This window comes from Pyrus communis, chromosome 17 (genome assembly GCF_041283825.1).
Source record: "Pyrus communis isolate YQ-2024b chromosome 17, ASM4128382v1, whole genome shotgun sequence".
NCBI classification, from domain to species: domain Eukaryota; kingdom Viridiplantae; phylum Streptophyta; class Magnoliopsida; order Rosales; family Rosaceae; genus Pyrus; species Pyrus communis.
Window position 1 is genome coordinate 1,171,578 of NC_142581.1, and position 23,773 is coordinate 1,195,350.

At 43.0% G+C, this 23,773-nt stretch overlaps 2 protein-coding genes and 1 long non-coding RNA gene across 4 annotated transcripts; 2 read left to right on the forward strand and 1 right to left on the reverse strand.

Moving 5' to 3' along the window:
• The first annotated feature begins 6 nt into the window (after positions 1 to 6).
• LOC137708028 (uncharacterized) lies at positions 7 to 1,939 on the forward strand. Its single transcript, XM_068446989.2, has 2 exons — positions 7 to 1,014; positions 1,451 to 1,939. The coding sequence occupies exons 1-2, from the start codon at positions 580 to 582 to the stop codon at positions 1,604 to 1,606; spliced, it is 591 nt and encodes a 196-aa protein (XP_068303090.1). The 5' UTR covers positions 7 to 579; the 3' UTR covers positions 1,607 to 1,939.
• A 1-nt stretch (position 1,940) lies between these two features.
• LOC137708027 (glucuronokinase 1) lies at positions 1,941 to 4,003 on the reverse strand. Its single transcript, XM_068446988.2, has 6 exons — positions 3,620 to 4,003; positions 3,301 to 3,450; positions 3,004 to 3,192; positions 2,807 to 2,923; positions 2,553 to 2,713; positions 1,941 to 2,343 (listed from the first exon to the last, which is right to left on the reverse strand). The coding sequence occupies exons 1-6, from the start codon at positions 3,848 to 3,850 to the stop codon at positions 2,100 to 2,102; spliced, it is 1,092 nt and encodes a 363-aa protein (XP_068303089.2). The 5' UTR covers positions 3,851 to 4,003; the 3' UTR covers positions 1,941 to 2,099.
• Positions 4,004 to 9,700: 5,697 nt separating this feature from the next.
• LOC148689198 (uncharacterized) lies at positions 9,701 to 13,203 on the forward strand. 2 transcript variants are annotated; one of them, XR_015958119.1, is made up of 2 exons: positions 9,701 to 9,927; positions 9,994 to 13,203. It is a non-coding gene; the product is annotated as an uncharacterized LOC148689198 (long non-coding RNA). The 2 variants fall into 2 exon arrangements; XR_015958120.1 differs by having other exon boundaries at positions 9,998 to 13,203.
• The last annotated feature ends 10,570 nt before the right edge of the window (positions 13,204 to 23,773 follow it).

Here is a 23,773-nt window from a genome sequence, read left to right on the forward strand (position 1 = left end):
ATTTTGAGAAAATTGTTGAAATGGTCCATCAATTTTACTAAATTGAAGTAATGATTTCTCAATTAAAAATACATCATCTTTAGTCCTTTAACTTATCAAAACGTGCAATTATTATTATTTTTGTCAACTTCGTCAAAATCTAGGCAAAATGAGTTATATTAGAATAATCATTGCTACAATTGGATTCAAGTTGAATGACCGTTACTTCAATTTATTTCATTTGGTTCTTATATTTGTTTCTTGATTCAGTCTCATGCATGTGACACGTAACCATTTTGACAGGAGTCCTAAAGAAATTAACAAAAATGACTATAGGTGCATGTTTTAATGCATTAAGGAACTAATCATCAAGAATTTTTAGTCGAAAGATCATTATTTCAATTAGATTAAAGTTCAGAAACCGCTGTGCAATTTCGTTTTTTACTGTTGAGTAGCCCTAAACGACAACGTTTAAAGGTTGTATTATCACACAGAAAGTCCACGCGAGGCATCCGGGGCAAGCAAAAATCATTTCTCACTTGAAAGTTTCGCTAAAATTCTCAAAGTTTTCAATTTTCCCGCTCGTGGCTTCCTGCAATAATGGAGTCTGCGGCAGCCTGGGTGGACGCCCAAGAGTGGGAGGTCTGCAACGACGACGGCTTCGTCTTCAAGCGGAGGAAGAGGCGCCGGGTCGACCCAGATGCCGACTCGTCGGCTTCCGCTCCACCGTCCTCGTCCGCCGCGGATCTACGGGAAGATCCCGAGAAACTCCGGAGAGAGCGGAGGAGGAAGTTTCTTCTTAAGCTCAGAGATAAGTACCAGGCGGAGATCGACCAGTGGGAACTTTTGTCGAGCACGTTGCGCGCAATGGAGGATAGAGCGCGGCAGCTTCAACGGCAACGAGAGGAGGAGCAGCAACAGCGAACGGAAGAGGAAGAGCGACAGAAAACGGCGTCGTCGGATGGGCCTAGTGCGTTAGAGATTCAGGGGTCGGAGTCCGGTTGTGGGTCGTTGGTGGATGAGCTTCTCTTGCAGGTGAATTGGGGGTTTCTTTCTTTTCGTTTTGGGATTATTTGGTTGGTGGCAATTTTTGAAAATTGAAAGATTTTGGGGATTAGGGTTTATGCAAAGGTCGGAAATTTGAGCTCGTGACACCAATTTGGGGCTCAGCTGAGCTGATTTTCTGTGTCATTACTCTGATTTCTCAGTAACCAAACATCAATTGAGCTTTTAGGGTTTCTGTTCTTGTCTTCTTAATTGATTTTGTCATTCTAGCACTTAAAATCTGTGGAGAAATTGAAAATTTTGATTCAATACGTTCTTACATATCTCTGATTTCTCAGTAATCAAACATCAATTGAACTTTTCGGGTTTATGTTTTTATTTTCTTAGCATTCCTTAATTGACCCTAAACTTGTAAGCAATCATTCACATGCTAAGTACATTTCTTCATCCTCCTTTATCTATGCAGGTAGACGCACACGCAGCGATCATTCGTGATGTTTCGAGTCTCTGTGACACAGCGGACGCTCTATATAACGAAGAAGAGGAACAGATTAGTCCGCTTTTCTTCGATATTCCGATCTGCAGTTCACCGAGGGAGCTCATGAGATCGTTGCAATGGTAGCCTGTATTCATCAAATTCCCAAGAGGTAGGAAGTAGGAGGGGATATTTTCGGGCTTAGGAAGTAGGAGGAGATATCTTCTTTCGTTGTGATTTGGTATGAGCGAGTGATGTAGCCTACTAACCACGAGGTGAACGAGGCCTAGAAACTGGAAAGTGTGTTCCATGCTGATTAGTGTGTGTGTGTGTGTGTGTGTGTATGTTGTATATGTTCTATTGATTATATTTTGATTTCGGTCCATGCTTTCGCATACTTGTAGCGATCGCTTTGCGTTTAGTTTCGCATATACTCTGTTTCGAAACATTTGTGTTTGGAAAGACTTGCATCGATATCAAGTACTCGAACAAAACAATCAGCAATCCATAGATCGTTTCAATTCGTAGTCTTCTCGACGGATAAAAGACCAGGATTGATAGTTCTCACTGTACCAATACAAGGGAGTAAAAACTGTGTTCCTAAACAAGAGAACTAAATTGAAAGACACCAACTCATTGCCTATTTTGACAAGGTTTGTAGGTCAACCTCGTTTAGAAGAGAGGGAATGACTTCTATCTGTTCAAATTTAAAGCCAGCCTTTCGATACTCATCCTCCAAGTGCTTCACTTGTAAAGGACCATCGGGGCAAAACACGACGACTGCCCCTCCGCTGCCTGTGAATTTGGATGCTGCACCCACCCTTCGGGCCACCTCCACCATTTCTATGTTTAAAGCACCTAGAGCATCGTCTCCGAACATGCTTCTGCCAACATCCACATACCAATATTGAGCATCAATAAAATGTACAAAGATAACAAATGCGAAGATGGTTCAAAATATACGATGTTAATCCAGCCCATCTACTATGGTGTCATGATGACAACGTAACACATAAAGACGCATATAAAAGAGCTTCAAAGCTCAAAATAATCACATAACCGAACAATAAGTCAAAATCGGGCAATCTCAAACCTTCTAAGGTCAAAATTTCTGTTCATGAGAGAAGCTAATTTAGCGTAGTCCTTTTCAACTAAAGCCATCCTTCCTTCTAGTGCAATATCTGCAACTTCTGTCATTGATGATATTATAAACTCATCACCGTTGAGCCACCTTTGACGAACTGTACTATGTACCTGCCCTCACAAATAAACACACGTATCAATTCTCGTATAAATTGCCCAAAAAGTGAAAGCAATAAGTAAAACTAACAAGAAGGCAATGCTAACCTTCCCAGAATCGCTTGGATTCTCGGCATAGATGAGATGAAGAGGCGGAAGAAGACTAACATCCATGGGTGTGTAAATTCCATGCCCCAATGTATCCATGTCTTCCTTGGCAAATTCCTAGGAACTCAAAAAGTTACCACATGTCATGGTTGAAATTTAAAAAGAATGGTGGTAAGGAATGGTTGAAATTCGAGTACCATGTAAACAAGGCCGCCATAAACCTGCGCCACGCGATCTTGAAGACCGGCAACAATTCCAAGTTGCTTCTCGGCATTGAGGACGAGGCCGGGGCGGACCTCCACTTTGATTAAATGCCTAACCTTGTGGAAGTCAATAAGGCAGCTCAGGGCTGCACACACAATCGCACTAGACCCCGAAAGTCCTGCCTGAAATTGAAATCGGAATCTCAAATTCAAACTATCAAAATCACTACTCACTTGAATCACTAAACTTTAATTACAAGTGTGATTAAAATTTAGTTAATTAAGATTTACCTGGCGAGGGATATTCGTATCATACGAGAGAGTGAAATTTCGTGCTTCCAATTTAATCGCATTTTCCTTGCAATAATCAAAGAACACTTTGCAAATCGCCATCAGCAATCGAACACCTCCATAATATCCCTCACTATCTAACCGATTCACCTGTTCGATTTCGATTTTCCAATTCAATCACATCTCAAATCTTCAATTCAATCACATTTCCAATTTTCAATTCAATCACAGCAAATGGAAAACTCGATTTAATTGCAAAATTCAATTCAAAATTAGGACTAAAACGCAATTGCGAAATTGAAGTGGTGCGGCGACGAACCAGGTGATGGAGGGATCGGAAGACGACGTTGTCGTGGGTGGGGTGGGGCTGGATGACGAGATCATCGGACGGCTGCAACCGCACGGTGGCCCAGAAGTTACCGGCGGTGAAGGAGATCGTGCGGCCGTAGTAGACGTCGCTCGGGTTCCCCAGCAGACCCACCCTCGCGTACGCCCTGTGCTCAATCACCGCCGCTTCCGACGACGACGTCGTTTTGTGGTGGTCGTCCATTTCGACTTCAATTGTTCAGCTCACTGAAGTGATCCTCTCCAGCTGTGTGAAAGCGCAGTCGTTGGAGGCGGTGTTTGCTGGGCCTGGCGCGCTTCAATTCTTGTTTATCCAGCCACGTCACTAGTGACTAGGTAAATCTCACAGGGATCCCACTTCTTACAACTTTTACATTCTTTCTATTTAGGGGTGTGGCACGGTCCGTTTGGCTCGGTTCCACCCTCAAAAGAGGAATCAGAATCTGAAAATTTCAAGGTTCAGTGTAATTTCGTTTAAGTTTATTACTAAAATTATACAGTTTCATTCACGATGGTTCCAGTTCAGTTCAGTTCATGTTGATTTACGGTTCTAACCAAATATATATATATATATATATATATATATATATATATATATATATTAATTTTCTACTTTTAATACCAAACACATATTTCAACCATAAATTTAAGTAAATTTGAGTTTCCACTACCATATCTACAAGATTGGTGACCGAAAGATAAAATGTGTGCATATAAATATAAATCAAAAGATTGAAATGCTCATATCAAGGCCAAAGTGTAGATATTAAATTAAAACTAAAGTGTACACAATGCATAATATACTGAAAAAGAATAGAGAAAAATAATGTAGGGAGAGAGAAGTGAAGAAAAATATTGGGCTTATGCACATGGTCTTCTTGAAAAAATGTCTTGCTTATATAAAAATAATAATAAAACAATAATTTAAATTAAACGCGGTTTAATTCGATTCCTCCGGTTCTTAATATTTCCAAACCAGAACCAGAACCGTTTGAAACTGTTCGATTCAGTTTTTGTTCCTGTTTTGACTTTTTTGGTCAACGCGGTTTTTTTTGTCACAGTTCGATTCGGTTTTCTGGTTTGGCGATTTTTATGCCCACCCCTATTTCTATTTGTTCCCTAAAAAAATTGTACCAATAAGTCCACCAACTTTAATTGAATTGGAGCAACAATCCATCAACTAAAAATCCGTAAAAATTGACCTCTTAACTCATCAAACGTGGGTTGAGAAAAATTAGAGTTCACAACTCTAACGAGAGTTGGAGAGACCAAACAAATAAACAAATTATTTGTATTACCTCTATAAAATATTACAACACAAACTCTTCATAATCCACTTTAAAAATTATGACGCTCTCTTAAAGACACTCTAGATCGCTCACACCACTCTCACTTCTAAGTTAGTTTCTTGGTTTTCTTCTTCCTTCTTACTTCTTTGTTACTTTCTCAGTTTATACAAATGCACCCACCTTATATTTGTAGTTTTGCTCAACCGACTTAACTAGTCGGTGGAATTGGACTTCTTTCATTTAAGCCACAAGTTGTGATTATTCTAGATTTTTACACCACAAAAACAATTTGGGTAACGTACAAAAAACTACCTCAACTATTGGTGTCACGACACTTTCATACCTCATCTTTTAAAATTGACAATGTCATACCTCATCTTTAGAATTTGATCCAATGTTATACCTTCCGTTACTTGGCCGTTTATTTTTCAGTTAAATGCTAACGTGGCCGTTTACTTTTCAGTTAAATGCTGACGTGGCTTGATTCGGGATCCACTTTCTATTAAAAAATCATTAAAATATTATTAAAAACTAAAAAAAATTATTTAATATTATTTAAATATTAAAATAATAATAAAAAGTTAAAAAAACCCATCAGTTCGTCCCTCCCCTCCCCCTTCCCCCCTCCTCTCTCTTCTCCCCCATCTTCATTTTCTTCCCCACCTGCAAACCCAAAAAAAAAAAAAAAAAAATTGAAAACCCAACAACCCCCCTACGGAAGAACAAGAAGGAGAAGGAGGAGGAGGAGGAGGAGGAGGAAGAAGAAGAAGAATAAGAAGAAGAGGAAAAAAAGGAGGAAGGAAAAAAAAAAAATTCACCCCCCCCCCCCGCCCCGGTTGGCGCGGAAGAAGAAGAATAAGGGAGAAGGAGAAGGAGGAGGAAGAAGAAGAGGAAGAAAAAAAAAAATTTGAAAACCCATCAACAACCCCCCTGTGGAAGAAGAAGAAGGAGGAGGCGAAGCAGAAGGAGGAAGAAGAAGAAGAAGAAGAAGAGGAAAAAAAGGAGGAAGGAAAAAAAAATTTTTTTTTTTTGAAAACCGTCAACTGCCCTACGAAAGAAGAAGAAGAGGGAAAAAAAAAAAAAATTTGAAAACCCATCAAACCCCAAATCCACCACTCTCATCCATTCTCCACATCCTCTTCTGCACCCATCCTCTACCTTCTCTGCGCACCCAAGATCCCGCCGACGGGATCTGGGTTTTTTTTTTCTCTAGGTTGCAGGAGGGAGAAGAGTGTGGGTGTGGGGGAAGACAAATTAGATTTTTTTTTTTTTTTTTTTGGGATTTGTAGGTGGGGGAAGAAGATGAAGATGGGGGAGAGGAGGGAGGAGGGAGGAGGGAGGAGGGGAGGGACGAAATGAGGGTTTTTTTTTTTTACTTTTTATTATTATTTTAATATTTAAAAAATATTAAATAATTGTTTTTTAGTTTTGAATAATTTTTTAATAGAAAATAGGTCTCAAATCAAGTCACGTTAGCACTTAACAGGAAAACTAACAGAAAAATTGACAGAGGTATGACATTGTCACAAATTCGTAAGATGCGGTATGACATTGTCAATTTTAAAAGATGAGGTATGAAACTGTCGTGACCCTAATAGTTGAGGTAATTTTTTGTACTTTACCCAAACAATTTTCTTTATTTTCCTGTCGGTGGACTTGGCTTTTGCCATCTTGTTGCTATACTTCGCTATAAATTTCTGGAATGATTTCATGCATGTTAGACTAGAACAATCTAATTCTTTTGTGCCGATTAAGCTTAATGGACTGGTGTTGATAATCAATAATGTGCAACTATGATCCTTTTCATGAATCCTATTAGAATTTTTGTCAAAATGAGTCATGGTAGAATGACCATTGCTACAATTAGATTAAAGTTAAGGGACCATTACTACAATTTTCTCATTTGATTTTTCATATTTGCCCTTTAATTCAAACTCCTCATTTTGACGGAAGCTTTAACGAAGTTGATAAAAAAAAATCATAGTTACACATTTTGACGAGTAAAGTGACCAATAGCTATAGATTTTTAATTGAATGACTATTCCTCCAATTCAGTTAAACTTAAATAATCATTACTACAATAAACCCGAAATTGACTACAATAAACTTAAAACCCATAAAAAACTTGAACAAACGCAAAAAACCAAGGAAAGCACAAAAAATATGAGAGTGAGTATTAGAGAAAATGCTTACCGGATCGTCCTTGAAAGTTAGGATTTCTGGGTTTTTAGTCTAAAAGACAAAAATGAGTTTGAGAAAATCATCCAATTTTCCCTTTTGTATGCTCTATGGGGATGGAGAACGTGCAATAAATGGCGGTTCCATGTCGGGTCTGTCAACCGCTGCAGTTGCTGCTTTGATCGTGCGATAGATGGTTTCCGTCTTTCTATCTGTAAGTGTTTCTTCACACAGGATGTGATCCAAATCCAGATGTGATGTAGCAGTTGTGGAATAATTGATCTAAAGGCTGAAAATGAACTTAAAGTGTGAGCATGTTATCTAATGGTTGTGAATTAATGCTGTTGAGAATTCGAGATTATTACATTTTTAACCCTATTTTTTAGACGGTTTTTTTGGTTTTTTGTGTACGAAGTGAGGGCATTTTTGGCATTTTGAAATGCTTCACCAAACTGGCCTTCTCCCTTTATATATATAGATATATAGATATAAAGCCAAGCCCACCACTCAACAGTGATTTTGGCGGTCACAAGCTTCACAAAAAATAAATAGATAGAAATGTTTTTCAAACAAAAAACTTCAAAAACAATCCAAAATAATACATTAAACGTGGCACGAGTATTTTCATCATTTTAATAGTGTTTTTATAATAATTAAATTTTTTTTGTACAGTTTTTTTTTAAATTATTTTTTTATAATTAGTACCTCACAATAAGTTAGCAATAATGTGAATCAATCAGTTGTTCATTAAATATTATTATCTATTTTTAAATACGTTCAAAACATTTTAAAAGACATGTAGTGCCGGTTATAAAAAGCATAATAATGTAATTAAATTGGTTGTCAAATGATTTTTTTCTTTTTAACAAATCATATTATCTACACTAAGAAGGGGATGGGCTTAGCCTCATAATGAGCTAAGCCTCACAATGAGCTAACAATAATTGAAATTAGTTATTTATTAAATATTATTTTCTCTATTCTTTATGTAAATTCAATAGAGATCGATTTTATTATGTGGATTCAGCTGCTTTAATTTATTATTCATTTACGTTAAATATTTAACCTTCCTTTTGTCAATTTACGCACATAAATACATTTAAAACATGTAAATCGCGCGTAACACGGCGTAATTAAAAAAATACCTTCTGCACATGCGTGAGCGCGTGCATGAAGGCTAGTGTATAGTAACAAGAAGCAATTGGATAAAAGTCGGCCTGAAAATTGACTATTTTAGACCATTTCAAAATGTCAATTAACATTCAAGACTCGTAAGATAAATAAAGCATAGAAAAAATGATATGAGAAGTTTAATTATACTTGACCTGCTTAGCCCTTTAGAACTCACTCCTCCAACAACTTCCGTCCATCGCCAAATTCTTCCATGTGCCAACCCCGTTCAAATTGTCCAGTCCTTTTCTCATAAATCATGGGCTTCATATTTCAATAGATTCCAGACTTTGGATTATGGAGGAAGATTACAAAACCGATTTCGAGTTGGAAAAGTCTCTTGACTAAACCATATAACCATTGCAGTATGCATGTTGTTTTTCCACTCCAACTTACACGATGATAGTATCTCATACCAGTCATAGTCCCTTAGCCTCAAACCTAGCCATATGATATCCGAGACAACTAAATTGTAGTTGTGATACATCAGTCTTGCAGAGCCCGACTTTTAGGTGGAGAGTAAGTCTATCCTTTCCGAATCACAATCCAGGAAACCAAAAGCTAGAATTTCCAACTCCTCCTTAATTGTAAGGATCGAGTAGACATAAAAGGATGTCTTCTGCCCGTGATTATGATACAAAAGGCTAGTCTCACACTCTCACTTCTCTGTGATTATCCTTTTTGATTGTCCTTTTATTTTTTATTATCCTTGCATGTGAAATTGGTTCAGTTTCTGGATGGATTTGTTTTAGTTTCTGGGATGGAGGAGGAGCCCTGCGGTACTAATTTGTATTGAGGAGGAATTGCGTTGTATGTGGTAAACACATTTAAAGCAGGACAACTAATTAATTTCTTCCACTAGATTAAGATAGGTTAAATTGTTGTAGTCTTGCTGTAAAAGATGGGAAAGTATTAGAAAAGGAATGGAGGTCTGAAATTCCTATTCCCCGAGGAGGACCTCATAGGTCTGTTCTGTCTTATTCTTGCTGCATTTTTGTATCATTGGCCTAATGATCACATAAGATTAAATCATAATTTTTTAACTTTTATACCAATGAGGATGATTGGCCTTCCAGATTTTGTATCGTTGGCCTTCCAGACTTTATATCATTGGCCTTCCAGAATGGCTGCAAGCTTTGTGTTCTTAGGAAATTTGTATGCTATTACAAAAAAAAAAAAAAAAAAAAACTGAACCAAATACAAACCGATAGAAAACTGAACCAAAATTACTTTTCGATTTGATCTTCGGTTTTGGTAAAAAACCGAACCGAACCCACCCCTAATAGAAAGGTCTTAAGCCCCTACACGACGGCGTGAGTGTTTAAATCTAATGGTGACTAATCTAACATGTAATTTAACAAAATCTATCGTTTGACAAAATAAAGGTTATAACATGAGAAAATATTGAAAGAAATTAATGACACATAAATCTAAACGAGAAAACATTGAAAATACAGTAAAACAAGAATGGGCTGGTAGTTACTATAATCCGGCCCAAACCCGAGTGTGGCTGGGTGTTGTAGTCCGATCAAAACCCTAGCAGCTCTGCATAAAACCTCATTTCGCCGTCCTCCTTGCTTCATTTTGCATTTGGCTGCAAATTTACCCTCTCTCTCCGCACTCCGCAGATCCAGAGCCCTCTCAAGTACTGATTAAATTTGTATTTGAGAGACTAATAGCCATTTTTACTGATTAAATTTGTGTTTGACAGGCAGAGATGAAGGTGGTCGCTGCATACTTGTTGGCTGTGTTGGGCGGCAAGACCACCCCCACCGCCGAAGACATCAAGGACATCCTTGGCTTCGGTAACTTTCCTTTTCCCTTTTTGTGGTTCTTTTGCTCGTTCTGTTTATAACCCTAATTTATTAAGGTAATACACACCGTGCGTTGCCATGTAAACCTTGTCAAGAATATTTTGATAAATGATACCAAGTGCAGCATAAAGCTTACAGGATGGTGGTATCGCATGCCGCTCATAGTCGTTTGGTCTCAAGCCTAACCACAATATCTGGGACAAGTAAATTGTATTTGTCATACGCTAATTGCGCAGAACCCCACTTGTAGGTGGATAATATTTCCACAATATCTGGGACAACTAAATTGTATTTGTCATACGCTAATTGCGCAGAACCCCACTTGTAGGTGGATAATATTTCTATCCTATTTGGATTACAATCCACGAGACCAAAAGCTGGAATTTCCAACTACTCAAGATCGGGTAGGCATACAAGGTCCGTGATTATGATACATAAATAATCTTCATGGAACCTTTGGGCCACAAATCTTTCAAAGATTGTATTTTTTTTGAACCACCAAGATAAAACTAGCATCACTCCTTATGTTTTGAATTTGGTCAACAAAGGACGAGATGTTAATTCTGGTGCTAAGCTCTCAGTTTGTAATATCTGATGAATAGCATGCATGCACAAGAGTCGTATCTTTTGAATGTTGACTTATCAAGCAATGAGATTTTGATAAATAATACCAAGTATAGCAAAAACCTTGATAGATTCCGTTATGATATGGGATGCATTAAACATATGCCTTCCTTGCGCCACACGGCTTGCCTCTATCACATACTTTGCATGCTTAAGTGATTGTCTTGGAATAAGGACAATCATGCGGCCTTGCAAGATGTTGGAAATATAGTTTTTGATTTTAACCAACATTTGAGAAAGGGGTAAAATTCTGGGCCTCGACGTACCGATGGGCCTTTATGGGATAAGGTCCATTAAAGGTTGATTGCAGAAGCCCGATCCGAGCTCTGCAAGCATGTGACAGATGCTCAACATGGTCATGGAGACAAAAGTGTTGTGACCGTCTGTGATCGTGACTGGGAGGTTACAAGTGATTGCATGACACGTCTAGGTTGCTATTGTCGGGGCATGGTCGCCTTCGATGTTTTCTTCTACTATATGGTCGTACACATCTAGGTCGCTATTACTATTGGCAAATTGGATGGACTTCTTGGAGACAGAATAGTCGAATCGCTTAAAAGATGGTCATCAGTTGATTTCGACATGAAATCATTGGTTTCATAATCTTCCGCCATAATCCAAAGGTTGGAATCGATAAAAATATAAAGAAGAAACTGTTCATTCAGATAAATTCTTTATTTATTGAAATGCATGTGTGGCGAATAATAAAAATATAAATCTCGTCGAAAGGCAAAAGGGTGCCTTGGGAATTTGCAGATTCATAATAAAAATAGAAATAAAGAATTTATGTGAATGAACAGTTTCTTATTTATATTTCTATCGATTCCAAACTTTGAATTATGGCAGAAGATTATGAAACCGATGATTTCGTGTTGGAATCAACTAATGACTATCTTTTAAGGGATCTCGACTATTCTATCTCCAATGAGTCCATCAAATTTGCCAACAGTGACAAGGACCTAGATGTGTACAACCATATAGTACAGGAAAACATCAAAGACAACCATGCCCTGACAGGAGAAAACCAAGGGGACAACATCCCTGAAGGTGACAACATCCCTGGAGATGACACCACTGAACATCAGCTCCGACGTGTCATGCATTCACTTGCAGCCACCCTCAACGACATTCCCAGTCACGGTCACAACACTTAGTCCCCATGACCAAGTTGAGCATCCGTCGCATACTTGCAAAGCTCGAACCAGGCTTCCGCAACCAACCTTCAATGGACCTTATCCCCACAAGGGCCCATCGGTACGTCGAGGCCTAGAATTTTACCCATTCTTAAATGTTGGTTAAAATCAAGAGCTATCTTTCCAATGTCTTGCAAGGCCGCATGATTGCCCCTATGCCAAGATAATCACCTAAGCACGCAAAGTATGTGACAGAGGCGAGCCGTGTGGAAGGCATATGTTAATGCGTCCCATACTATCATGGAATCTACCAAGGTTTTGGTTGCACTTGGTATTATTTGTCAAAATCTCATTAACGGTGTTTACATAGCACCGCGCCGTTTGTATTACCTTGGTAAGTCAACTTTCAAAACATACGACTTGTGTTGACGTTATTCATCATATAGCATGCATGTTCGAATGCACTTGACTCTCTCTCAATATTAAGCCCGAGTCAAGGGGTATGGTCGTTGGTCCTCTAACCTATGAATACGAGGGTGTTATTACAAATTGCGAGCTTAGCATCGGAATTAACGTTCCATTGTTGACCGAATTCAAAACATAAGAATTGATGCTACTTGTTTCTTGGTGGTTGAAAAGAATACAATCTTTGAAAGATTGGTGGCCGAGAGGTTCCATGAAGATTATCTATTTATCAGCTTTGTATGCCTACTCGATCTTTTCTCAAAAAAATCAAGGAGGAGTTGGAAATTCCAGCTTTCATGGGTTGTAATCCGAAAGGGATAGAAATATTGTCCACCTATAAGTAGGGTTCTGCGCAACTGGCGTATGACAACTACAATTTAGTTGTCCAGGATATTATGTGGCTAGGCTGGAGGCCAAGCGACTATGAACGGTATGCGATACCACCGTCGTCTAAGTTGGAGTGGAAAGACAACGTGCATACTGCAGAGGCGGAGCGTCTCTTGACAAAACAATACATTCAGGAGAAAGAGGAGTGGGTCAAGGAGATCAAGATAATGTTGGATCAATAGCTACTTCTAGATTTGGACTGCTTGCCAGAGAAAGGACTCCATTTCATTTCAACAGTATTTCTTCTCGGACAAATCAGAAGAAAGGAATATATAAATAAAATCTTTTGTTCGTTGTGAACTCGATTATTCTGTGTTGTAGGCATGCTTATACTTGAGTTAGTTTTATATTTTTGTGTTGCAACTTACTACTTCAGTAGAAGAGGAAAGACTTAGGCACATGTTGTCTGACAAAGGATGTTTTCAGAATTGTTCTACTGCTTGTTCCGGGAAATGTTAATTATCAGTTTGCAATCCATTTTTTTTTCCCCTTTATCAATTCTTCTTGTTCCATTTTTTTCCCTTTATCAATTCTTCTTGCTACCCTGAAAATAATTGGATTTAGATGTTTTATGTGTTTGGATCAATTGAGCCACACTATGTTGACACTTACTCATTGGGGCCTGTTCACATGTAACAGAAAGTTCTGGATAGACAAGTACCAATTTTCACGATATGCCTGACCATTTTTCCGGCACATAGAAAATTTTCTTCTTTAATTTGTGCAAATTACTTTGAAGCATTTATGTCTCCATTGCATGTGGGTATTACCGTTTTAACTGACGCTTTAATGTTGAATACTAGCCAACAGGATCCTCTTCTGATTCTCTTTGTGAGCATTCCAAAGATTTTTGAATCGTGTATTTGCACATCGTGCAGTCAGTTTTCGTTAGATACTGTTTGTGTTCAATTTTAAATAAAAAAAAATCAAAATGATTCTAACCGCACAATGCATGTGAACGGACATGATTCACAAATTCTCTGAATCCTCACAAAGAGGATCCGGATTCAAAGACTAGAATTGTTTTGAACTCTCTGTTGAGCAACTTCCGCAGACCGGAAAGGTTGACCAAAAAGAAGAGAAACTTACACCAGAAAGAAGCCTGCAGATGTTTTGGATCACATGCCCGCTAGTTCCCACTAACTTCCAAGTTTCCCACCAGAAAGAGAAACCTTACGAAATGAGATTTCTCCTCTGCAATAAACAAATATACACGATTTCCATGTGTCTATGTTGGAACGTAAAAAATTGGGTACTCCAATTCTTCATCAACAAGTAATCTTGAACATGTTGAGAAGCTTTATACACCATCTTCGCATGCAATCAATGAGGGAGGACGACCTACAATGAAACACTCTGGCTGTCAAGTCGGTATTTGATCAGGATGCATATAAAATATAGAACGATCTCAAACCTCTCTCCCTGCTAGTGTGATTATTGGCCTTTTTATGGCGTAAAATGCTTGGGCTCCAAGTCCCATTCTCCTTCTATTTCTCCATATTCCATGGAGGTGTTTGATCACACTCCTTTGTTTGTCTCACTCCCTATGTTTAGCATGCAAGTGACTTGTATATTGAAGGGGTAATTTTTGGCTCCCACATTGCCCCCATTTTTCTATGCAAACACAGCCTCGTTTGGGAGCTCAGATTGTACTGACTATTTCAGCCAGATAGGATAATATGCCATTGGACTATATTGACTAAATTAGTTAGGCATTTGGTGCAGTATAATACTAATGATCGTATTATTTATAATGTATTTGGTACCGTACCGGACTGGATAAGAGATCAGATTATATTATTTTTACGAAAAAAATTTGATGACTAATGAAAAAAAGGGATTTTTTTTTTTTGACAAAAATTTACGACAACCAAATGCATCAAATTAAGGAGTGGATCGGGCTTAGAGCCTTCGATGCGCGAAGGCCAGGTCTCGGGGCTCTTATAGCAGAGGAAGACGTGGCGGCCGTAGGCGTTGATGGTGCCGGCAAGAACGACAACGGGGAGAACGACGACAACGAGATGAGGTGTCGTGGAGAACGAAGTGCGAGAGAGAGGGAAGGGAATCAAACTAATAATCCTCTCCTTTTGGAAGGGTTTATTATGCAGGTGTATACCTAGTAAATAAACAAACTGACTAACTTAATCCGACAACTATTTAATACGAGAGGACACCAAATGACCGGGTTTGTATTATTTGTCCTATCCGGGCTCTTATATGACCCACCAAACGAGGCCTTAGCGTGTTGAGGGAAAACGTTTCTTTTGCAAAAATTCATTCAACCTGAGATATCATCATGACTTTAGCCTTCGGTCATCAACCATAAGTTTGCCCTTCGGCCACCGTCATATTGGTCTTCGGCCATGAGTTTGGGTCTTCGGCCTTCGGTCTTTAGCCTTTGGCTCTTATTCGGTCCACGTCTTCAACCCATGGTCTCATGATCTTTGATCGCCAATATATGTAGTAATAGCCTGCCTCCAAAGTAATTGATATCTGAACAACATAAATATTACTAACGACATGTGTAAAATAGAGATCCTTATCTGTTGGGCAACTTCGTTGTTGGCAAAGCAAATTAAGTGCATTTTCTTTGCTTACAAGCCTTGAATACATGTTGAATACGTAGGTTTTCGATCTTCTCCTTGTATAATCCCCCTTCTGATGATGTAGGAAGGTGTCTCCGACAAATTTCTCTGTGCTCTTATCAAACGTGATATTTGCCCACATTCTAAAAAGCATAATTTCAAGATTTTATCTCAATTATTCGGATCAAATCGCCCACTATAAATAAGATTTTTATTTTTAAGTTGCTAATCCAAAATTCGTGCAGGAGGATTAGTCGAAAGGACTAACTTGCTGGTCCAAAAAAATAGTTTCTTATAGTTAATATACGTGGCGCGATAATATTAGATTAGTGGGACTATATCAACATAGTGTTGACCCTAATAATTACAAAACCTACGTGGCGCGCAGGCCGAGTAACTAGTAAGCTAACTACGTCCTTCGGTTGAATGCGGGGCGTGCCAACTCGTCGGCCGAGCTCGGCCGAGGAGTACAATTTGTTGATGTCGCTTGGAGCGCGTCGTTGACTTCTGTATCTTGCGATTGCGACCGAGGAAGGAACGCTCTCGGTCTCTGAGTTCTACAGCCTGAAGACAAGGCTGCCAATTCTGCGGAGTTCAATAATCGTCGGAGCCCGATTCGGTCACCGTGATTATATTCGTGAGAGTATAAGCACGTCGAATCGAGACCAAGGTGTATGGGCACAGGTACTCGAACGTGATGTATGTCTTGATGGTAAACGTAGTTCGGCCGTCGGAATGCCGAACCCTGAAACCTACTTGCGAGTATCCAATCATAAAACCACTCGGCGTCCTGTACGCCGAGCAATGTGATTCGTAACACCTAACTATGCCGAGAAAGCTTAGCAAGGTGACCTCTGCCAACAAAGGTTCGAAAACCTTTCTCGACCGAGACTTGGATAGATAATCGGTCGACCTCGACGCAGTGCTGTTTATCCAAACTGAAGGTGCTTCTCGGTCGGCTGATTCTGCGGCAGCAGTGCTGTTTATCCAAACTGAAGGTGCTCGCCGGGTGCTTCCACAGTGCTGTTTATCCAAACTGAAGGTGTGTCGGCAGGAAAAGAAAAGGAAAAATCTCAAGGTGTTTGAGAGGTTTTGCGCAGGGCAATTGTATGCTGATTCTGAAGGTCCTTTCTGTTTGCATGATTTCTTGTATTTATAGTGCCCCATTCCTTGAAATTGACTCCGATTTGGATTGGGAGTCCTTGTCCCATTTCGCTTCTTCTTCGAACAAACCTACTCCTACTGGGATTCTGAATTTTCCTTCGTTTCGGGACTTCATTCCTTGCTGGTCGAGAATCCCAGTCGCAACAGGACTCCCTCGACCCTTCTGTTTATCTGGACCATTAATGATAGGATTTGGCCGACCCTGTTAGCTGGCCCGGGCCTTATTATTCGGCCCATAGCATCTGTTATTACCTTGGGCCGAGCACATCTGACTGCTCGGCCTGCCCAAGATATTTTGGGCCCAAACATTGCCCCCTCGCTTTTGAGGTCGCCGACTGTCACCTCTTGGTCGGGCCTCGACCTTGAAGAAGCGAAGACATTTATTGCTTTTTTGAACTTTACTCTCTTAATGATCATTATTCCTGCATATTTATGAGACATGATTGCACTTTCCTCGTCGTCCCCAACGCGTGGCCACGTGTCGATTCTCCGCCGTTCTTAAAAGCTTCACTCATGGGCCTCGAAACCGTGCACTAATTGAACCGTCTCATCCTTATTAAATGCATTGAACCTGTCGCCACACGCCATCGTGCGTCCTGGATTTTCGACTCCTCGATCCCATTTTCGCAGGTTCCCAAAATATCCGAAATGATTGCAGACTTTCCCGGTTACATTTCCCCCCAATCTGAACTAGCGCTTTTGAATTCCAGACGTTTGATATTCATTCTGGAAAGCCTATAAATACCCACATTTCTGCCATTCGCCTCTTACGCCCTCAGAAACTCCAGAATCTCTAATTTCTCATCTTTGTTTGCTCAAATCAAACCTTCCAGACCTTCTGCAATTTTTCAGTTCTTCCTTCTGCAAATGGCCTCCTTTATTTCGAAGCTTTCCGATGAGATCAATAAGTGCAAGTCATTCATCGATCGCAGCGCCGTCAAGACGCTGCGATTTCAAGAGGATATGGCCACCACCCACCAGATTCTGGGTCCCCTCTTCAAAGACGCAGTGCCGTCGTCTGTCACCAACTTGCTCAAGGAGCAATGTCTAACCCCCCTTCTTCAAGGGTTTGACTGGTCGAAATGGTGCTTGGCTCGTCCTCAAGGAGCTTGGCCCTCGACCACCACGGCCTGGGCCGCCTGGGTCGACCGAATGAGCTCCTTCTTCTCCAAGGAGTGGAAGGCTCTCGGCATCTACGATGCCATTATTCTGTCAACCATGGAAATTGCCATGGATAAGGAGCTGCTCATGGCGGCCCTGAGTTTATGGTGTTCGGCCACCAACACCATGGTCCTGCCATTCGGCCCTCTCGGCCCCACCATCCTCGACGTCTCGGCCATCCTTGGGACTTCCTCGATCGGCCTTCCTATTGACGCCGCCCTTTCCGGATACCCTTCTCCTCTCGACCTGAAGGCACTATTCGACGAAAGGGCTGTCGAGACGCTAAGCCGGGGTGATCGGGAGCCCCCAAGGGAAGAAGTTCAGAAGCTCCACAAGAACTTCTTCAACTACAACACTCTCATTCTTCATTTCGCCGGCCGAGGCGAGGAAAGCCTTAGGAAGGGAGAGCACGAGGCCTTCCTCTTCTACTGGTACAACAAATTCATTTGTTGTACTTGGTCGAACAAATGCCTGGTGGAGAACATGCCGGTGGCCCAGGCACTGGCTAATGGTCGCTTGTTGGCGCTCAGTCCAGCCGTACTCGCCAATCTCTACCGTTGCCTGGCCGAGGCGACCATTGGCAAGATCGACCCGCATCAGAACGGACCCCTCTGGGTGTTCCAACTCTGGTTGCAGGTTTACTTCTCTACTCTTCGACCGGAGGTCCCTGCCTTCCAGCGAACGGCCGCCCTCGGTCTTCAACTGGCATCTCGACCGGCACCACCTCACCGGGCCGACGAGATTTTCAAACACTTCCTCGGCCTAGATGTCCTCTCGGATGACGAGTTCCTGGTGTGCCGGCCCCAGAAGTACCCTTCCTCGCTCAAGCTTCTTACGGCCGCGTGGGCCGCGTCCGAGGATGCGGACATTCGTCAGCGCTGGGGGTCGTTTGTTTTGGCTCGCGACCTTCCACTGGGTTGCGATGCCCGCCGAGCTGGCTGGGAGGTCTACCACCCCCATTTTGTCGCCCGGCAGCTCGGCTATATTCAAGGCAGCCCCATCCCCCTGCTCGCTTCTCGGTCACTCCTAAGTCGGGGGCGTCTTACCGGTTCCTCTGAGAGGGAGTGCAAGACGTCCGACCAGGAGTTCCAAGAGAAGTGCAGGAAATTCAGGATTCGGCCGGCGGTCCCTGAATCTCTGGGAACTGATACCTTCGGGGACTGGTGGGAGGAGTATACCGGCAACTTCTTCGGCGCCCCGGCCGAAGATCTGGCGATGAAGATCTTCGGCGACCGCCCAAGGTCAACATCCTCGACACAACCTAAGGAGTCGACCCAAGGTAGTCTTTCCGTTATTCTTTCCTCCTTTGTTTTACAACTTGATCCTCGTTGCTAATTACTTCGCTTTTCAGGGGTTCGCGTGCCGAGGACGGTGGAGGTGGTCGCCGCGGTGGCAAAGGTGAAGAAAGCGCCTATGAAGAGGACCCTTGTCACCGAGCGGTCGATCCCTGCCAAACGCCCCCACCAAGGGGCCGAGCCGGCGGAAGAGGCCCCTCGTCCTTCTAAGCGCGTCAAGAAATTGGCGAAGAAGGGCGACCGGGAGATTCATGTCGTCCCCAGTGACATTACTGGGACGCCCGCTCCTGCCGGCTCTCCATCTGTGCCGACTGCCCAGGCACCTCCAACCTCGAATCCTCCAGCCGTCTCCCAGGCCGATCCAATCGTCGCACCCGCATCCGCTCATACTTCAGAGCCGGTCGTGGCGCCCGAAATGGGGAAATCGGCTGCTCCTGCCGAAACACCCCCGACTCCAACGGTCGTTTTGGAGGTATAATTCTGCTTCTACTCTTGTTCCTTCAGGTTTCTTGGTCGTAAAATAATCTGTTTTTTTGTCCAGGATGTCGAGAGCGAGAGCGAAGAGGTTCCCCTGGAACGCCGACGCCGACCAGTAAACTCTCCTCCCGTCCATCCTCCTCCTGTAGTCGAGGTGACCGCTCGACCACGTCCTACTGCGGCGGAACGTGGCAAGAGACCCATGGTCGATCCTGAGGCCACGGCTGAGTCACCGATCCACCCGCAGGACGAAGACCCCCCCATTCCTCCACAGGAAGTCTCTTCGGCCTTTGTAAGTATTGTTTCTTTTGTGTTTGAGTTTTGTTTTTTTTTTTTTTTTTGTGACACGTTTTTTGAAAAGATATTAAATGTCAGGTGCCTGAACATTCATTTCACCGGCAATTTTACGCGCCGAGGGGCGTTGTCTATATTTCCTGGCCGCCGTCGTGGCCATCAAATGTAGATAACCTCCATCGGCCGCGTGAATTGCGTAGCGGTCTAAGGCACTGGGCTCGGCCATTAAGCTCCCTGGGTTCGAGCAATGACCCAGAGGGCATGGCCGAAGTCTCCTCTCAGCAGGTCTAAAACAATCCCCCTTTTTCTTTATGCACTATATCACGTCTTACTTTCCCTCACAGTTTTCCTTTCATGTGCACAGCCATCGTGGGAAGTGGAACTTGACGCTCTGCTTCAAAGCACGACTGGTGAGGTCGGCTCCTCTGCAGCTCCGGTCGACTCGGCAGGAGCCACGCCCGCCGAAGTCTTCGTGAAGCTGCACGAAGTCCTATCTCTGACTGCTTCCCAAGCTCTCCGGTGCAAGGGCCTCGACTCTGTTGGGGAGTGTCTTAATGACCTCGCCAGCGGTGGTCACCTGAGCCCGGAGGGCATCTCTTTCCTAACCGACCTCCTGGAGCGGACTCGGCAACACTTTCTTGTCTTTGAGCGTGCCCTACAGGCCGAGGACGATTTGAAGGTGGCCAAGGTTGCGCATGAGGCTGGCCGAGTAGAGATGGAGGCTTTCAAGGCCAAGAAAGCAAAGCTGACCGAGTTTGATCTCCAGATCTCTGACCTCCAGCGTCAGATTTCTGACCTTCGACGTCAAAGGTCGGCTGCTGCTTCCGAGCTTGAGAAGGATTTTGAGGCTAACAAGGCTCGGCTGACGGCCTTCGCTGCCGGCGCGCGGCGTATCCAGCAACTGCAGTGCAACAAGAAAACGCGGCAGGCTGAGATAATTTTGAGCGAGGCGAAGTGGCTGGAGCTGAAAGCTGCCCTTGAGACTTACCTCCCCTCGACCCCTTAGGAGTTCATCATTGTATTTGTACTTGTAATGATTTTTTGTTTCCAATACAATGGTCGTTTTGCTATACAATGGTCGTCTTGCTCTCAATACAATGGTCTTACTCTTGCATTTCCCATGTAATTGGATAGTACTTCTTTAAAAACTTTCCATTAATCGGTAATTTGTGAACTGAACCCGTCCGATCTCTTAGATGATATGCCCCCCTGCCGAGGACTTTGTGAACGATGAATGGCCCTTCCCAATTTGGCGACCACTTGCCAAATCTGGGGTCTTTAATTCCAACAGGCAACACAGTTTGCCAAACCAGTTCTCCCTCGCCGAACGTTTTTTGTCTTACACGCTGATTATATGCTCGCTCGGCAATTTTCTTTTGTGCTATCAACAAGTTACCCGCGTCGATTCGACTTTCTTCCAAGTCTTCTAACTCTTGTCGCATCGCTTGACTATATTCAATACTGCACAAATCATTCTGCTCAATTACTCGCAACGAGCTTATACTCAATTCGACTGGTAACATAGCGTCGTGTCCATAAGTCAATGCATAGGGAGTGGTTCCAGTGGCCGACCGGGGTGAAGTTCGGTATGCCCATAATGCTTCATTTAACTTCAAATGCCACAACCCCGGTTTCTCTTTTACCATTTTTTCAAGGATGCCGATCAACACTTTATTGCTTGCCTCGGCCTGCCCGTTTGCCTGTGGGTAATACGGCGTAGATTGCTCCAGTCGGATATTCAAACTTGCCGCGTATTCCCTAAACCTATCGGCCGTAAATATCGTACCATTATCAGTTATGATCGTTTCTGGCACGCCGAATCTGGTCACAATATTCTCCTCTACGAAGTTGCATACCTCTTTAGCAGTGAATTCGGCGTATGACCTTGCCTCGACCCACTTAGTGAAATAGTCAGTTGCTACCATTATCCACGCGTGTTTCGCTGCCCCTGATGATGGCGTGATTTTGCCAATTACGTCCATTGCCCAACCCCTGAATGGCCAAGGTTTAGTGACCGAGTGTAGTAAATCGGCCGGGGCTCTCTGTATAGGTCCATGAATTTGGCATGGTACGCACCTCCGTGCATATTCGATGCAATCTTTTAATATATTGGGCCAAAAATAACCGTGTCGTCGGAGCAACCAACGCATCTTTCGTCCGGACTGATGTGCCCCACAAATTCCTTCATGTACCTCGGCCATTACTTGGGTGGCCTCTTGTGGGCCGAGGCACAATAGTAGTAACCCGTCCTCGCCCTTGCGATATAACTCATTTTGGTACGACACGTAATTCGTGGCGTGGACCTTCGTTCTTCGGTCATGTTTCCCATTGGGGTTATCGAGGTATCGTAACATCGTCCTTCTCCAATCATCTGGTTCTACTTCGACGGCACATATTTCCACGGGATCTCCTCGTTCTAGTAGGGATGGGAGAGACATTACCCTCGTGCGTATTACGTGTGCGCGCTGGAGAGTTTGCCTATTGATCAAGGCTGGGTACGAGCGCAGACCTGTGACTGCAATTCGGCCTAGCTTGCCCCCCATGAGTAGTGCTCCGGAGGCGATCTGGGCGAGTTCGTCGGCGTCTGTGTTGTGGATGCGTGAAATGTGTTCAAAGGTGATCTGTTCGAACGACTCAGCCAGGTAGGTGGCGACCATGTGATAGGGCGCTAAAGTACAACTCATGCAACGAAACAGGCCGTTTATCTGGTTAATTACAAGTTCGGAATCACCGAGGACGAGAACGCGGGAGGCCCGTAGATCGTGTAAAACGTGGAGGCCGATAATGAGGGCTTCATATTCGGCCTGATTATTGGTGCAGCTGAAATCTAACTTGAGAGAAAAATACCATCGGCAGTGGTCAGGCGATTGAATTGCAATGCCCACACCCGCCGAGGTCGAAGTGCTGGAACCATCAAAATGCATAGTCCAATGACCATCGCGCGTGGTGATTAAACCGATATCGACGTTGTCTCCCTCAGAACCATAAGGGGAAGGGTGTTGGGCCAAGAAATCGGCGAGAGCTTGCCCCTTGACGGCTTTTTGGGGTACATACTGAAGGCTGAACTCGAATAACGCGAGCGTCCATTTCCCGATTCGGCCTTTGACAATAGGCCGAGTGAGCATGTATCGAATTACGTCTGTTTGGGCGATGACCTGCGTTACTGATGGGAACATGTAATGCCGAAGCTTGGATGCAGCAAAAAACAAAGCTAAGCACAGTTTTTCGACAGGGGAGTAATTGAGCTCTGGTTCATTCAGATTTCGGCTAAGATAAAAGATCGCTTGTTCACGCCCTCCATTGTTGTCTTGAGCGAGGAGGCAACCAATGGATTCAGTAGCTGCCGAAATGTATAATTTAAGGGGTTTGTTGCGACATGGTGGAACGAGCACGGGTGGGGTTGAAAGGGCCACCTTGATTTGCGTAAATGCCATTTGATGCTCTTCGCGCCATTCAAATTTGTCGGTATCCTTAAGTTTTAAGAGCGTAGAGAATGCCTTCATCTTACCCGCCGAATTGGCGATGAAGCGACGGAGGAAATTTATCTGCCCGAGTAACGACTGGAGCTGCTTCTTTGTCGTCGGCGGTGGTGCGCTAATGATGGCGCGGGCTTTATTTTCGTCGACCTCGATGCCGCGATGGTGCACCAAAAATCCTAAGAAATTACCGGCCGAAACACCGAAAGCACACTTGGCCGGGTTCATCTTGAGGTTGTTTTTGCGCATGCGAAGGAACGCTTGCCTCAGGTCGTCCAGGTGTGTTTGACGACGTTTGGATTTTACGACCACATCATCGATATAAACTTCGACGATTGTACCGATTAAGTCGTGGAAGATCATATTCATGGCTCTTTGGTATGTGGCGCCAGCATTCTTGAGGCCGAAAGGCATGACTACCCATTCGTAAGTACCAAGTGCCCCCGGGCAACGGAAAGCCGTCTTGTGGACGTCAGCTTCGGCGATGAAAATCTGGTTATAACCCGCATGACCGTCCATAAAAGAGAGCAATTCATGATTAGCCGCGGCATCAATTAATAAATCTGAGATCGGCATCGTATATTCATCCTTGGGAGTAGCCAGATTTAGATTACGG